General features: G+C 42.1%; 1 protein-coding gene across 4 annotated transcripts in view; it reads right to left on the bottom strand.

Moving 5' to 3' along the window:
* Positions 1–2,644: 2,644 nt before the first annotated feature.
* The window catches only part of MFHAS1 (multifunctional ROCO family signaling regulator 1), a 115,924-nt gene continuing 104,175 nt past the window's right edge, over positions 2,645–14,393 (bottom strand). For 2 of the 4 annotated variants that reach the window (XM_079909141.1, XM_079909145.1), the window contains 2 exons: positions 5,273–5,471; positions 2,645–3,174 (listed from right to left, as the gene is read on the bottom strand). In XM_079909141.1, the coding sequence (XP_079765267.1) occupies positions 5,438–5,471 (34 nt within the window). In that variant the 3' untranslated portion in view covers positions 2,645–3,174; positions 5,273–5,437. Of the gene's footprint in view, positions 3,175–5,272; positions 5,472–6,883; positions 6,904–10,074; positions 10,185–14,393 lie in introns of those variants that run through there. The other 2 variants (XM_079909142.1, XM_079909143.1) reach the window with 2 other exon arrangements.

The raw sequence follows: 14,393 nt of genomic DNA, 5'->3' as shown, positions 1-14,393 counted from the left end.
AATTTTTGCCGTATTGTCACCATTTTTTCTATATTTGTGTACCACCTGCACTTATTCACTTCATATTTTTCTTTTTCATACATTTGAAGTATTTCTTTCTAAATGCATTTATTTTTAAAGCAGCTGTTTTATCACCAGTGCGAATAACCAGTTAGTAAATATGATGAAGACAAACAATGTTAAGAATTCTAGTTAAATACAGTCAAAGACAAAGAACTTGAGACCAGCTTTCCCGGTAAAAAAGAGAACTATGCACATTAATAGAATAACATTAGCTGTATTTGATGACCGGTACTAAGCCCTGTCCTAAGTCCTTTACACATAGAAGCTCATTGGATATCCATCACAGCTGTATGAGGTAGATGGTTTTCTCCATCCTACACATGAGGACGCTGAGGCACAAGGTAACTAGATGGCATGGTGAGGATTCCAACGGAGGCCGTCTGGAGGGGTGATCTTAACCACCGTACAATCCTACCTCCTACGAAAGTAAAAGGCCTCCAAAGAAAAGTGATTCTCTATTGGTTGAGCCTACATCTGCCTCACCTACAAGTGCCCCGGTCTCATTGGCAGTAGACATCCTGTACTTTGGAAATGCTGGTCTCAGAGAATGTCCACAGACATCCGTCCACTCTCCAGCCCCTGTGGAAATGCATTCTGTGCCCCTTTTGGACACTCACAATTTATCTCAGCATCTAAACGGTTCTGAATCCTGCAGCAAAAATTTAAGCTTTATTTATGCAGCTTTCTCAAACTTACTAGTTCTCAGAACCCTTTTACAGAGGAACATTTCTTAGTCACTCAGGAGACACGAATGTTTCATGGAGCCGTTTGGGCAATAATGAGTTATTTCTTGTGTATAAAGATGAAGATATTTCTTTCTTGAGCCTAAATATTCAAATAGGGTTTCTGATACCAGGGGAATTTTCTCATGCTGTCAGACCCAGATTTTAAAGGGTTATGTGCTTTCTAAACCTCTTCCAGTAACTCTACATCCCTCCCTACTGGGTGCAACAGTTCTGGGAGCCGGTTCTGCCAGGTGATGTTCCTTCTTCCCAGCACTGCCGGGTAACTCACGGGCAAGGGAAACCCTGAGCTTTTGAATCCACCACTTGTGGGACACTGTATTCAAAGCAAACTAGGAATCTACTTCAGAGAGCTCACAATGAAACAGGAGACGTAGCCTTGGGAGGGAAGGATATATGTATGTGATGAATAATGCGTTTCAAAGCGTCACCAGGGACGTCTGCTTGTCTGTGACCTACTTAGCAAGTTTAAAGAACCCCAAGCTTCCTGGTGAAGGGAAACGAGGCCCAAAGAGGCAATTGATGTTCCTTGTGTTCTCTCCAACTCAGGAGGGTTAGTGGTGGCACAGAATCTGAGGACTTTGCTTTACCTGGGACACAGCTGTAAGAGCCAGCCCGTCCATGGGGGGCATACCTTTTCTTTCCCTGCTTTTTTAAAAAGTTTTTATTGGAGTATAGTTGATTTCCAGTGTTGTGTTAGTTTCAGGTACACAGCGAAGTGAATCAGTTATATACATATATATCCATTCTTCTTCAGATTCTTTTCCCATATAGGTTATTGCAGAATATTGAGCAGAGTTCCCTGTGCTATATACACAGTAGGTCCTTATTAGTTACCTGTTTTATATATAGTAGTGTGTACATGTCAATCCCAATCTCCTAATCTCTCATTCCCCGGTCCCCTCGTTTCGCCTTGGGTAACCATAAGTTTGATTCTGAGATCTGTGAGTCTGATTCTGTTCTGTAAATAAATTCATTTGTATCATTCTTTATTAGATTGCACATATAAGTGATATCATATGATATTTGTCTTTCTCTGTCTCACTTCAATTAGTATGATAATCTCTAGGTCCATCTATGTTGCTGCAAGTGGCATTATTTCGATCTTTTTTACGGCCGAGTAATATTCCATCGTCTATAGATACCACATCTTCTTTATCCATGACTCTGTCGATGGACATTTAGGTTGCTTCCATGTCTTGGCTATTGTAAATAGTGCTGCTGTGAACATTGGGATGCTTTGCTACTCTGGAAAATTCTGATCAGCACGTGGTTTCGGCTTTTCCACTGGCAGAGGGAGACATGGATTCAGAGCACACAGTGGCCCCACCTACCTTCTCAGGAGTTTCACAGTGAGGCCCCTCCTAGTGGAGGGGGCCCTTTCTTCTGTGTCCCCAATGCCCCAGCGCCTCAGGGCAGGGCTCGTCTGCACCAGGTCCTTCCCCAGAGGCTGTTACCTCTGCAAGAAGCAGCCACATGCTTTTCCTTTCCTTATCCTTATCTCAACAGTCCTTTAGAAACAACAACAAACAAACAAACAAAAAGCTGGGGGTGGGTGGGGCGGGAATCAGTACCCAAGGGTCAGCCCCTTCAGCCAGCAAGTACAGACCCCACCCCTCCCCCGGGGCAAAGAAAGGCCAGGAGAAGGGAACTTGCAAACCAATCATAATTTTATAAGCTTTGATAGGAACATAGATCGCTGAAAAAAGGTTCTGGTTTAAGAGACGGTCGATATTCAAGACCTGAATCTCCAGCCTGAAGGTGGAGGCAGAGTATGAAACAGATTCAGTCGTTTCCTTCCTGGGAGCTCAGTCCACAACCAGAGCTGCCGCCATCTACCTCCTGTGGCTCAAAAGTGCCTTCAGAACTAAAAATGGAATGTAGTGAGTTCCTAACTGATAAAACCGAAACAAACAAAAACAGACAGAAATAACTCAACTCTGGAAATACAACTGCTTAACCATTTCTTTGTGTTTTTATTAAACTTTTTTGTTTTTTTTTAAATTTCTGCCTGGTTATGACAATTAAATAGGAAACCACAATTACAATTCACACACCTCATCAGGAATGACACCAAACCCTTTCCATTTTATTCATTCAAGAGAGTCCAGTGCACAAGTGTGAAATACAAGCACTGTCGTTTTTTCTTGCAAGAGGGAAAAACATTTGTTCTGGCAGCGCTTTTACAATTCCAGGAAGTGGTTTTGATACCACAAGATGCAGGAATAGAAACCATAACAAACTTGGAGGGCTTTTGTTTGCGAGGCAGGGACGTCTTGGTTGGAAAAGATTCCCCTTGTGCTTACGAATTGCCTGTCAGCCTCCCCGGCTGAGTCTTCCCAGGTGTTGAAAGAGAAAATGGAACTTCCTGCATAAACGAAGAAAATTCCTATAGAGCAGAATGTTTTCTGTATCTCCGACCCTCCCCCAACCGTGAAGCAAGTTCTCAAGCTTTTCTGGAGCTGCTTTTGGTCACATGACCCTCTATCATGATGACCTTTTTGCTAAAATATATGTGACACCAAACTTTCTTCTTATACTGCTTCTCTAGGGTTCAGATGACAGCACAAAACATCACTTGTCCAAAAATAGCAGATATTAAGAATGTGGGCATCTATGTTCATGACAAGAGCACATACTTTGCAGGGTATGTCACCCAAAGGAGCTTTTTTATTTTCATTTAATATGGTCCCCTGGGGAGTTAGCCTGAAGTCATTTACAAGTCTGTTCCTGGTCAAAGTCGGTTAATTTGACAGTTCAGGAACTGTTTGTGCCGATTGAAAAAACATTTATGCCCAACAATTCAATGGTCCATAAAGCAATTAAATGTTACCATTCAGTTTACACTTACACACACACACACACACACACACACACACACGCACAGGAGAACTGTGACAAAAGGATTAAGAAGGTGAATCTCGTGACTGTTCCAAAAGAAAATGCAAATTTGAGGTGTCATATTCAAGTATTAAAATGCAGAACTAGTCTGATCCCATTTGATTTTATGATTATAAGAAGTCATACTTGTTTCACTGAGGTTCTGGAGTTAATAAAGTTACCTCCTGGGGCACAAAATAATCTACAAAAATTATTCACGATTTTTCACAATGCAGCCACTTGCTTGTTTCTTCTTTCAAAAATATGTGGGGACGTCGTATACTGTGGCATTCCAAGAGTCACTACTTTATAGAAGAAGTAAAAGAATAATACCAGCTGACTCATTTTTCTTGCCTTACAGGGGTGAGAAACAGTTTTACACATTTTCAATCAACACGCAGAGGAGGCAGATGTAAACAGAGTCAGGCACACTCTTCTAAGAATGTTGTTACTATTGCAGCAGATGCTGTTTGGCCCCGGTGAGGAGAAGAGAGAGCAGTTTGGTTGGTTGGCTTTTTAAGTTTTACCTCGCAGAGATTTTAAAACCAGGGTTTTACTAGTTCTTGGCAGTAGACCATCCAATCAGAGGCTCTGTATTTATAAAATAACCAATGTGGGCTTATGCTCTCCAGTTAGGCAACTCGCTATCTTTCGGTCTTACACCAGATGTGGAGGGCTTTCAGAGTGCTCTACTAAATTTCACAGACTCTTTTCTGGGGGCAGAAAAGAAAGGACTTATTAGCAGAGCTCTTTACATGCTTCAGAACTGACTCCTGGTTATCTGAAGCTATTGCAAAACTCTGCTTTTCCTTGGATTTGTGGATCCCTTAATCCCTGTCCCCCGAAGAATCTTAATCGCCAGGCCTCCGTCAGACTATCACCCAGTAACAACTCACAGTCATCACAAAGCCCGGAGCAAGGAAGACTCTGCCCAACACTAGTGATATGTGGGGGCAAAGAAAAGGAAAAATCCTCCTACCCTGCCCAACAGGTTACAGGCAGGGACCTTTATTTAAAAGGACGGACACCGCCTGACCTGAAATGCATGTTCAAAGTTCTTGCTGATTATCGTCAGACTCTATGAACCAACCCTTAATCCATGGGCAGAGAGATACGTATCTTTTTTTTAATCTGCAGAGAATTAAAGAATAAACAAAAGGTCCTATACTGAAATAAGAAATCAGCCCCATCTTGGCACAGTTCTCATCAGAATATTGCACCCAGTGTGAACTAACTCTAGAAGCTTCAAACTGTATAAATTTAAATGTATTTGCATATTATAAAAATAAAGATAAACATATACATATTTTACACTAGTTACGGAACAGCAATGAATGGTCAGTCGATCTCTCTTTCACATTTAACAGAACTGAAATCTGAGTGCTCTAAATACTGCCGCCTGTACTGGAATTATGGCTTACATGTGCACGGAAAATAAAATCCCTGAGAAGCCATTCGACTTTTTTTTTTTTCTTCAAGTAGCGCTCTCCTTGGAGGATCACAGTTCTGAGGTTCAGGTTGTAAAACATTTGCTCCACAGTCTCTCTCATCCTCCCCCCCCCCCGCCCCGCCCCGCCTCTCCCCACCTTGTCTAGAGGCTAGGTGTGCTTCCTCCCTGAAAGCACCCTGAACACACATGCACTCAAATTCACAGAACACGCCAGGGAGTGTGGAGGGTTTGCCGGGGACAAAAGATGGTCCAGGCGCGTTCTGATGCTCTTTTCTCCATGGAAATTCCACAGCCATAAAAGTCACTGGTTTCTGTGCTTTTCACCAACGCTCTTCCTATGTGGGTAGATGAGAAGAAAGCACAGAAATGAACAAAGGAAATAGGAAACGATATTCTCAATGATAAGAACTGCAAGTCATACTGGTTTTTTTTTGCACCACTGATTTTCATGTCTACTTCTAGAGCTCCGTATAAAATTGTAAATGCAGGCAACCAATGTTCCTACAAAGGAAAGAGGCTTTTTACTAGAAACCTAGTCAAACATTTCTGTCTATGGCATTAAGATCAGACACAAAGAGAAAACTAGACGAATTAGCTGTAACTACCTGTTCCATTGTAATTTCACAGCTTAACTAGATTTCTGATCAAGAATCCTGAACTCTAAACACAGCACTGCTTCCTTTCAGGAAACACACATAGACACACTAAATAACCCTCTACCAGTAGGAATATATATCAGTACTAAGAAGTGAGAATGAGTGTCTATCTGGACTAAAGAGCATGATTTTACTTATAGACTGCCAAACTAAAAGCTGGAGTTGGATGAAAATAAAATGAAGAAACTGCTGTATCATCAACTAATTAAACCAAGTGGCATTCAATCCAGACAAAAGGGTTAGACGAAAACGTGTCAAATGCTCCCATCCCTTATTTTAGCTTTCCTATAATGACACATGACGTGATATTTTTTAAAGTGTTTTGACAACATTTAATAAAACATACAAAGACATAAAGGGGTTATTACCTGCTTCTCCCACCCTCCACCCCACATCTGTCTTCATGCTGCCTGATTTTTTGGAAACTGATAATTCAGTATCTACCTAAGACATCTCTCTAGCCCACATAAGAACTGGCTGAGCATAATATTAATAACATCACCAAAAATACGCACCTTCCATTTACTAAGTACTTACTATACACTAGGAATCACCTCGTTCACCATGTTGCATTATTTGATTAATCCTAACTCATCACACTCTATCAGGTAAGCTCTGCATTCACCAAGAAAGAAGCTGAGGTTCCAATAGGTTAAATAACTTCCCCGAGAGCACACACCAGTGGGCAGCAGGGCCAGGCCTTTAAAGAGGGTTATTTGACTCCGAAGTATGCTTGACAGCTAAAAGCAAGGCTGGAATATTTGGGGCCCTAGGGGGTAGTTTCACATTTCTATGGCACTGAGGCATATGGACTTTTGGAAGGCCTATTAATAGAGTAAACTTCCCAGTAGAGAAGGTTTTGAAAACTGCCTCAGACTCAAGTCATCATAAATCTAAGTGTAAAGAGGATGGCAGTGTGAACACTGAACCCAACTAAGCAGTTAACTCTGGTGACGTGTGAGTTCCAGCTTCATGGGGGGGGGGGGAGGTGCTGCGTTACGCTTTTCTCACTGAATCTAACCTTGAGAAATGCAGGCAGCTGTGTCTGGCTGTCTGCTCCCCTGAGCCGCTAGTAAGACTGAGAAACACAAGGATACGTAATCAAGGGCACCTAGAGGGAATATTCCAGTGTTCAAGGGAGAAAAAGGAAAACTGGTTTGAGCGTTTTTCCACGTGGATATCATTTTTCTTGTGCGGGCGCTTAGGGGAAGAGAAGAGCCATGGAATCACCAACCCTCCCCACCTCTCCCTGCTCTTCCATCTCAAAGTCGCCCTCATCTGTCAAGATCCACCTCAAATGCTACTTCCTGGAGCTTCTCTTGATTGTCCGGCAGAGTTCTTTCTTCTCTGTGTCCACAGGACTTTGTCGATACACCTGTCGCTGCAGGTATCACATTTTAATTGGAATTAGACATTCGCAAGTTTCTCTGGTTGTGTCTTTGGTTCCCATTCTCCCCAAGGAGGCTATTAGATTCTTGCGGGATCTCTATTATTTCTCTACCCTCAACAGTTGGCATAATGCATTGTAGAGGGCAAATACTCAACAAAGATCTGCTGAATGAATAAGGAATAAGATGTGATGAAAAAGTCACAGGCAAAAACAGCCAAGCTACTCTGAGATCATTTCGGTAAGGGGGTGGATGAGAAGTATTAAGGAGATGTGAAGGAAAGAGGGTCTGAGTACAGTTAGAAGGACTGGGGGTGGCTTCTCAGAGGAGGTGACACATGTCCTGAGTCTTAGGGAATATGGGCCTTCATCAGGTAGGAGAGAAGGGGTGGCAGCTAGCTGTGGCCCGAGAGCCGGCCAGAGGTCAGGTGTGGCTGACCCTCCACAGGAAGGGAGTGTCACAAGTCAGAAGGGTGGCTGGGGTCTGCTGGGGAAGCCTTGTGTGTCATGTCTGGGATTTTGAACCTGCACCGTAATCACCAGGAAGCCAGTCAAGGCTTTTCAATAGAAAACTGATGGGGTCTGATGTTGAAAAATCAATTGGTTTCAAGGACAAGAAGACTAGCGAGGAGGCGGCCAGGTGAGACTCAATGACAGGGATCTTGGCAGAGACAGGAGGACCTACAGGAAAGCACGGGCCGAAGAGAAAAGTTCCATGGCCAGATTCGCTCATTCAAGACACACGATGAGGTGGGGTAGCAGGTCGCAGTGGAAGGCTGACTGCGCGTGGGAAGAGGGAGCGGGAAGGGTTGAGTGGGCAGACGCGCGGAGACGGGAGGAGGCACGGGCAGTGAAGAGCTCCGGGGCAGGGGACGAGATGTGCGCTGTGGGGCCATGGCACGTCCAAGGGAGCAGCCGGGCGGGACGATGGAAACAGGCCCGCAGCTGAAGGGAGGGGTCAGCTGGGGGGCTCGCCCCAGAATCCCCTCAGGTTTCGGAGCCTGCTCTTCCTGGGACACAGCAAACGCATTCAGCTTCTTTAGAAGCTCAGGCTGACGGTGAAGCCACACCCTGTTGTATTGACGTTAAGCGGGTCTTTTCTGTCCTCTGATGCTTTGACCTCTGCGGCCTTGCCCACCGTGGAGAGACTGCCCCTCCCAGGGTCAGCCCGTTAGTGCCCACACGTAGTGAACAACTCAGACGCGAGCGTGCTTCTCATGCAAACCAGCGAGTCCGGAGTCCACACGCCTGACCACCCCGTTGACCAGGCTCTCATACTCCAGGCCACTCTCCACCTGCCCTGATCACACCAGGGCCAGGCTCCAGAGCCCGCAGAAACTACCCAAACTGGCCCATCCTACATGTGTTCCCCTGCCTTGCCCGTACCTTGCCGCAGAGACCACAGCACAGGCCCCTCCCCTCCGCCTCCTGGCCCACAGGTGCTTCCCCACGCAGCCCCGCCCCCCCCAGGGCACGGCGTGCCCCTCCCCGAAGGAACTGTAATAAACTGTCTTTTCTCCGGCAGTCGTTTCCTGATCTCTTGGCCTCATGTATCTCCAATCTTCCATTCCCACCGTATAAGGAGTTTGTCCAGGCACATGGGCACTGGCATCTACAATATGAAAGGAACGATCCCACTCATCTCTTTATCCCAGGAAGATGGGTTTAGGACACTGACGTTTACTAAGTAGCTGCAGGTGGCCTCATAAACAGATCTGCATGTACTTCACCTTGACCCCTTCGTGGTGGTGGAGGGGAAGGTGAGCCAGCCTGCTCTCCTGCCTACTCAGCACACACATCTACCTGCCTTGCGCCGGTACCTCAATTAATAAGCAAAACAGTCCTAGGTAAGTCAGTGAGTGGATTTTACTCTAGCATTTATATTTGGATTTTGAAATTTTGCTTTCTATTATTACCTTTATATGTTATGCATGGTGTACATACTAATATTTCTGATAGAAATAACAGCAGCTGGATTTATTGAGCGCTACTTAATCTGTGTAAGGAATAATGCTAAATGCTTCCCCTGAAACTGTCTAAATGCACAGAACGTGCTCAGGAGATAGTGCTGCTGTGATCTGCACCTGTCACAGCGCTAACACACAGCCGGATTCAAACTCAGGGCATAACTGCAGAGCCTGTCAAACTGCCTTGAGAAAGTAAATACCAACACTGCTTTTAAAAAGCTGTTTGCTGGGACTTCCCTGGTGGCGCAGTGGTTAAGAATCCACCTGCCAATGCAGGGGACACGGGTTCGAGCCCTGGTCCGGGAAGATCCCACGTGCTGCGGAGCAACTAAGCCCTTGCACCACAACTACTGAGCCTGTGTTCTAGAGCCCATGAGCCACAACTACTGAGCCCGTTTGCTGCAACTACTGAAGCCCGTGCACCTAGAGCCTGTGCTCTGCAACAAGAGAAGCCACCGCAATGAGAAGCCAGTGCACCGCTCGCCACAACCAGAGAAAAGCCCTCACACAGCAACAAAGACCCAACGCAGCCAATAAATAAATAAATAGTCAATTAGCTACAAAGTGGGAAACTCAGGATTTTAAAAAAATGGTTTGCTGTGTTAATCAGCTTGAGCTTTTCCTGATGTTATATTCTTGCGTTACATTAGAATGAGTTTTTTAAAATGACTTTTTTCCAAAAAGGATCTAAGGTGACTGATATATGCATTATAGTAAATTAGGCAAAAGAATTGAGCAGTTTTCTTATTTTTAATTCTCCAATATGTCTTGATTCTGGATAAGTAAAAGATTTGTAATCTTAAAATGTCCTGCTGTATGGAATCTCTTCGTCCCAAGCCCATCCTCCCCCTTTTTTTCCCTAAACTCCCCAAGTCCTTAGGAGGCCCTTACCTATTTAAGAAACCCTCTCTGCTTCCCAGAGACTTACCCTTAAAAATTGGTGCTCCTAAAGTCACAGATTGGGTACAGTAAAAATGATGGCATAAGGGAAAGAAGACTATCTTTTCCACTTAATTGTCCAAGAAAGTGTGGAGATACCTAAGCAGAGAGGGAACAAATTCCAGTATCAATGTGGCTGATGGGAGACTGAATAATCAAAGAAACACTATTCCTCCCAGTCGTGAAAGCAACAAGGCAAGGAGCCCTCTTACTCCTTACAAAGAACAAAACAAATCAATGCAAATCATTGTGATACACCCCACAGGCAACCTCCACATTTAAGCCTCCTTTCCTTCTGAAATTCCATCCCATCCCCACCCTTCATGTTTTACACTTCTGAGATCAGTGAAAAATTCTCCATTGGGATTAAGCCAAATTCATCCATTCCTTAAAAAAAAGGTTTTTTAATCGAGTCCTTACGAATCTGAGTGCAGTTAAACATACTTTGCCTATTTATTTGGTGAGGTAAAGGCCACAGAATCTTCATCCTACTTTTTACAAAAGGCTTAGTTGGTCTTAAATATCCTTATGTCATAACAATGTAACTGCCAAAATTCCTATGCAAAGTAATCACTATGGGTTTGAGAATACTTGCGAACAGTAAGTAGCTGGAATCTTACTTGAATTGGAACGCTATAGTATATACGCAGTAATCCAAGTTTGAAATGCAGTGTGAGCCTTGTCCTTTATTATCGGTAATACTTTCTGGAAAGGAGAAAGCTTTGCCCAGCAATTTTCAAACCAGCCCATTTTTTCTAATTCTGTAACACATGACCTGCCAAAATCAGAATTTGCTTCCTTCTTCAGTTCCACCACTCCACAGACAGATAGGGTAGCACCACAAAAGAAATGGCAACGGCCAGAAGATAAAAATGATACTTTTCTGTTTCCTGCATGTTCAAGGACCAGTCCGTTAAGAAGCCACATGGGAGTGTAAGTTGCATTCCAGTATGTCTTTTAAAAAAATGTTTATATTGGACTGTAGGTGATTTACAGTGTTGGGTTAGTTTCAGGTGTACAGCAAAGTGAAACTGTTATACATATGCATATACTCACCCTGTTTTAGATTCTTTCCCCATACAGACCAATAGAGAGTATTGAATAGAGTTCCCTGTGCTATACAGTAGGTCCTTGTTGGTTATCTATTTTAAATATAGTAGTGTGTATATGTCGACCCCAATCTCCCGATTTATCCCTCCCACCCACCTTTCCCCGTTGGTAACCATAAGTTTGGTTTCTATGTCTGTGAGTCTGTTTCTGTTTCGTAAATAAGTTCATTTGTATCATTTTTTAAAGATTCCACATATAAGCGATATCATGTATTTGTCTTTGTCTGACTTCACTTAATATGATAAACTCCAGGTCCCTCCATGTTGCTGCAAAGGGCATTATTTCATTCTTTTTAATGGCTGAGTAATATTCCATTGTATATATGTAGCACATCTTCTTTATTCATTCATCTGTTGATGGACATTTAGTTTGCTTCCATGGCTTGGCTATAGTGTACAGCACTGCAACATTGTGGTGCACGTATCCTTTTGAACCATGGTTTTCTCCAGATATATGCCCAGGAGTGGGATTGCTGGGTCATATGGTAGCTCTTTTTAGTTTTTTAAGGAACCTTCGTACTGTTGTCCATAGTGGCTGTACCAATTTACATTCCTACCAACAGTGCAGGAGGATTCCCTTTTCTCCACACCTTCTCCAGCATTTATTGTTCGTAGACTTTTTAATGATGGCCATATTCTGACTGGTGTGAGGTGATATCTCATTATAGTTTTGATGTGCATTTCTCTAATAATTAGTGATGTTGAGCATCTTTTCATGTGCCTCTTGGTCATCTGTATGTCTTCTTTGAAGAAATGTCGGTTTAGGTTTTCTGCCCATTTTTTGATTGGGTTGTTGTTTCTTTTGATATTGAGCCACATGAGTTATTTGTAAATTTTGGAAATTAATCACTTGTTGGTCATATCGTTTGCAAATATTTTCTCCCATTCTGTGGGGTTTCTTTTCGTTTTGTTTATGGTTTCCTTTGCTGTGATAAAGCATTTAAGTTTAATTAGGTTCCATTTGTTTATTTTTATTTTCATTACTCTAGGAGGTGGATCCAAAAAGATATTGCTACGATTTATGTCAAAGAGTGTTCTGCCTATGTTGTCCTCTAAGAGTTTTATAGTATCCAGCCTTACATTTAGGTCTTTAATCCATTTTGGGTTTATTTTTGTGTATGGTGTTCGAGAATGTTTTAATTTCATTCTTTTACATGTAGCTGTCCAGTTTTCCCAGCACCACTTATTGAAGAGGCTGTCTTTTCTGCATTGTGTAGTCTTGTCTCTTCTGTCATAGATTAATTGACCATAGGTGTGTGGTTTTATTTCTGGGCTTTCTATCCTGTTCCATTGATCTGTATTTCTGTTTCAGCACCAGCACCATACTGTTTTGATTACTGTAGCTTTGTAGTATAATCTGAAGTCAGGGAACTGATTCCTCCAGCTCTGTTTTTCTTTCTCAGGATTGCTTTGGCTATTTGGGGCCTTTTGTGTTTCCATACAGTTTGTAAAATTTTTTGTTCTAATTCCGTGAAAAATGCCATTGGTAATTTGATAGGGATTGCATTGAGTCTGTAGATTGCTTTGGGTAGTATAGTCATTTTGATAATATTGATTCTTCCAATCCAATAACATGGTATATCTCTCCATCTGTTTGTGTCTTCTTTGATTTCTTTCATCAGTGTCTTATAGTTTTCTGAGTACAGGTCTTTTGCCTCCTTAGGTAGGTTTATTCCTAGGTATTTTATTCTTTTTGATGGGACGATAAATGAGATTTTTCCCTTAATTTCTCTTTCTGATCTTTTGTTGTTAGTGTATAGGAATGCAAGAGATTTCTGTGTATTTCATGCAACTTTACCAAATTCATTGATGAGCTCTAGTAGTTTTCTAGTAGCATCTTTAGGATTTTCTATGTAGTATCATGATGTATCGATCATGGTATATGATCCTTTTAATGCATTGTGGGATTCGGTTTGCTAGTGTTTTGTTGAGGATTTTTGTGTCTGTGTTCATCAGTGATATTGGCTTGTAATTTTCTCTTTTTTTGTGGTATCTTTATCTGGTTTTGGTATCAGGGTGATAGTGGCCTCATAGAATGAGTTTGGGAGTGTTCCTTCCTCTGCAAATTTTTGGAAGAGTTTTGGAAGGATAAGTGTTAACTCTTCTCTAAATGTTTGATAGAATTCACCTGTGAGGCCATCAGGTCCTGGACTGTTTGTTGGGAGTTTTTCAATCACAGTTTCAATTTCAGTACTTGTGATTGGTCTGTTCATATTTTCTTTTTCTTCCTGGTTCAGTCTTGGGAGATTGTATCTTTCTAAGAATTTGTCCATTTCTTCCAGGTTGTCCATTTTATTGGCATGTAGTTGCTTGTAGTAGTCTCTTATGATCCTTTGTATTTCTGTGGTGTCAGCTGTAACATCTCCTTTTTCATTTCTAATTTTATTGATTTGAGTTCCTCTGCCTTTTTTTATCAATTTTGTTTAGGTTTATCTATTTTATCTTTTCAAAGAACGAGCTTTTAGTTTCACTGGTTTTTATTTATTTTTTCCACTGGTTTTTTTTCAATTGTGTTCTTCCTCTCTATTTCATTTATTTCTGCTCTGATTTTTATGATCTCTTTCCTTCTGCTAACTTTGGGTTTTGTTTGTTCTTTCTTTGGCTGCCTTAGGTGTAAGGTTAGGTTGTTTGAGATTTTTCTTGTTTTCTGAGATTGTAAGATTCTGAGATTGAGTAAGATTGTATTGCAATAAACTTCCCTCTTAGAACTGCTTTTGCTGTGCCCCATAGGTTTTGGATTGTCATGCTTTTGTTGTCATTTGTCTCTAGGTATTTTTTTGATTTTGTCTTTGATTTCTTCAGTGATCCATTGGTTGTTTAGTATCATATTGTTTAGCCTCCACGTATTTGTGCTTTTTACAGTTTTTTCCTTGTAGTTGATTTCTAACCTCATTGTGTTTGGAAAAGATGCTTGATATGATTTCAGTTTTCTTAAATTTACAGAGGCTTGATTTGTGGCCCAGCATATGATCAATCCTCAAGAATGTTCCATGTGCACTGGAAAAGAATGTGTATTCTGCTGCATTTGGATGGATATAAATATCAATAAGTCTATCTGGTCTAATGTGTCATTTAAGGCCTGTGTTTCCTTACTGATTTTCTGTCTGGATGATCTGTCCATTGATGAAAGTGGTGTGTTAAAATCTGCCACTATTATCATGTTACTGTTGATTTCTCCTTTTATGGCTGTTAGTATTTG

The sequence above is a fragment of the Stenella coeruleoalba genome, assembly GCF_951394435.1.
Source record: "Stenella coeruleoalba genome assembly, chromosome: 21".
NCBI classification, from domain to species: Eukaryota; Metazoa; Chordata; class Mammalia; order Artiodactyla; family Delphinidae; genus Stenella; species Stenella coeruleoalba.
This window is presented reverse-complemented; position numbering and strand designations above follow the sequence as displayed.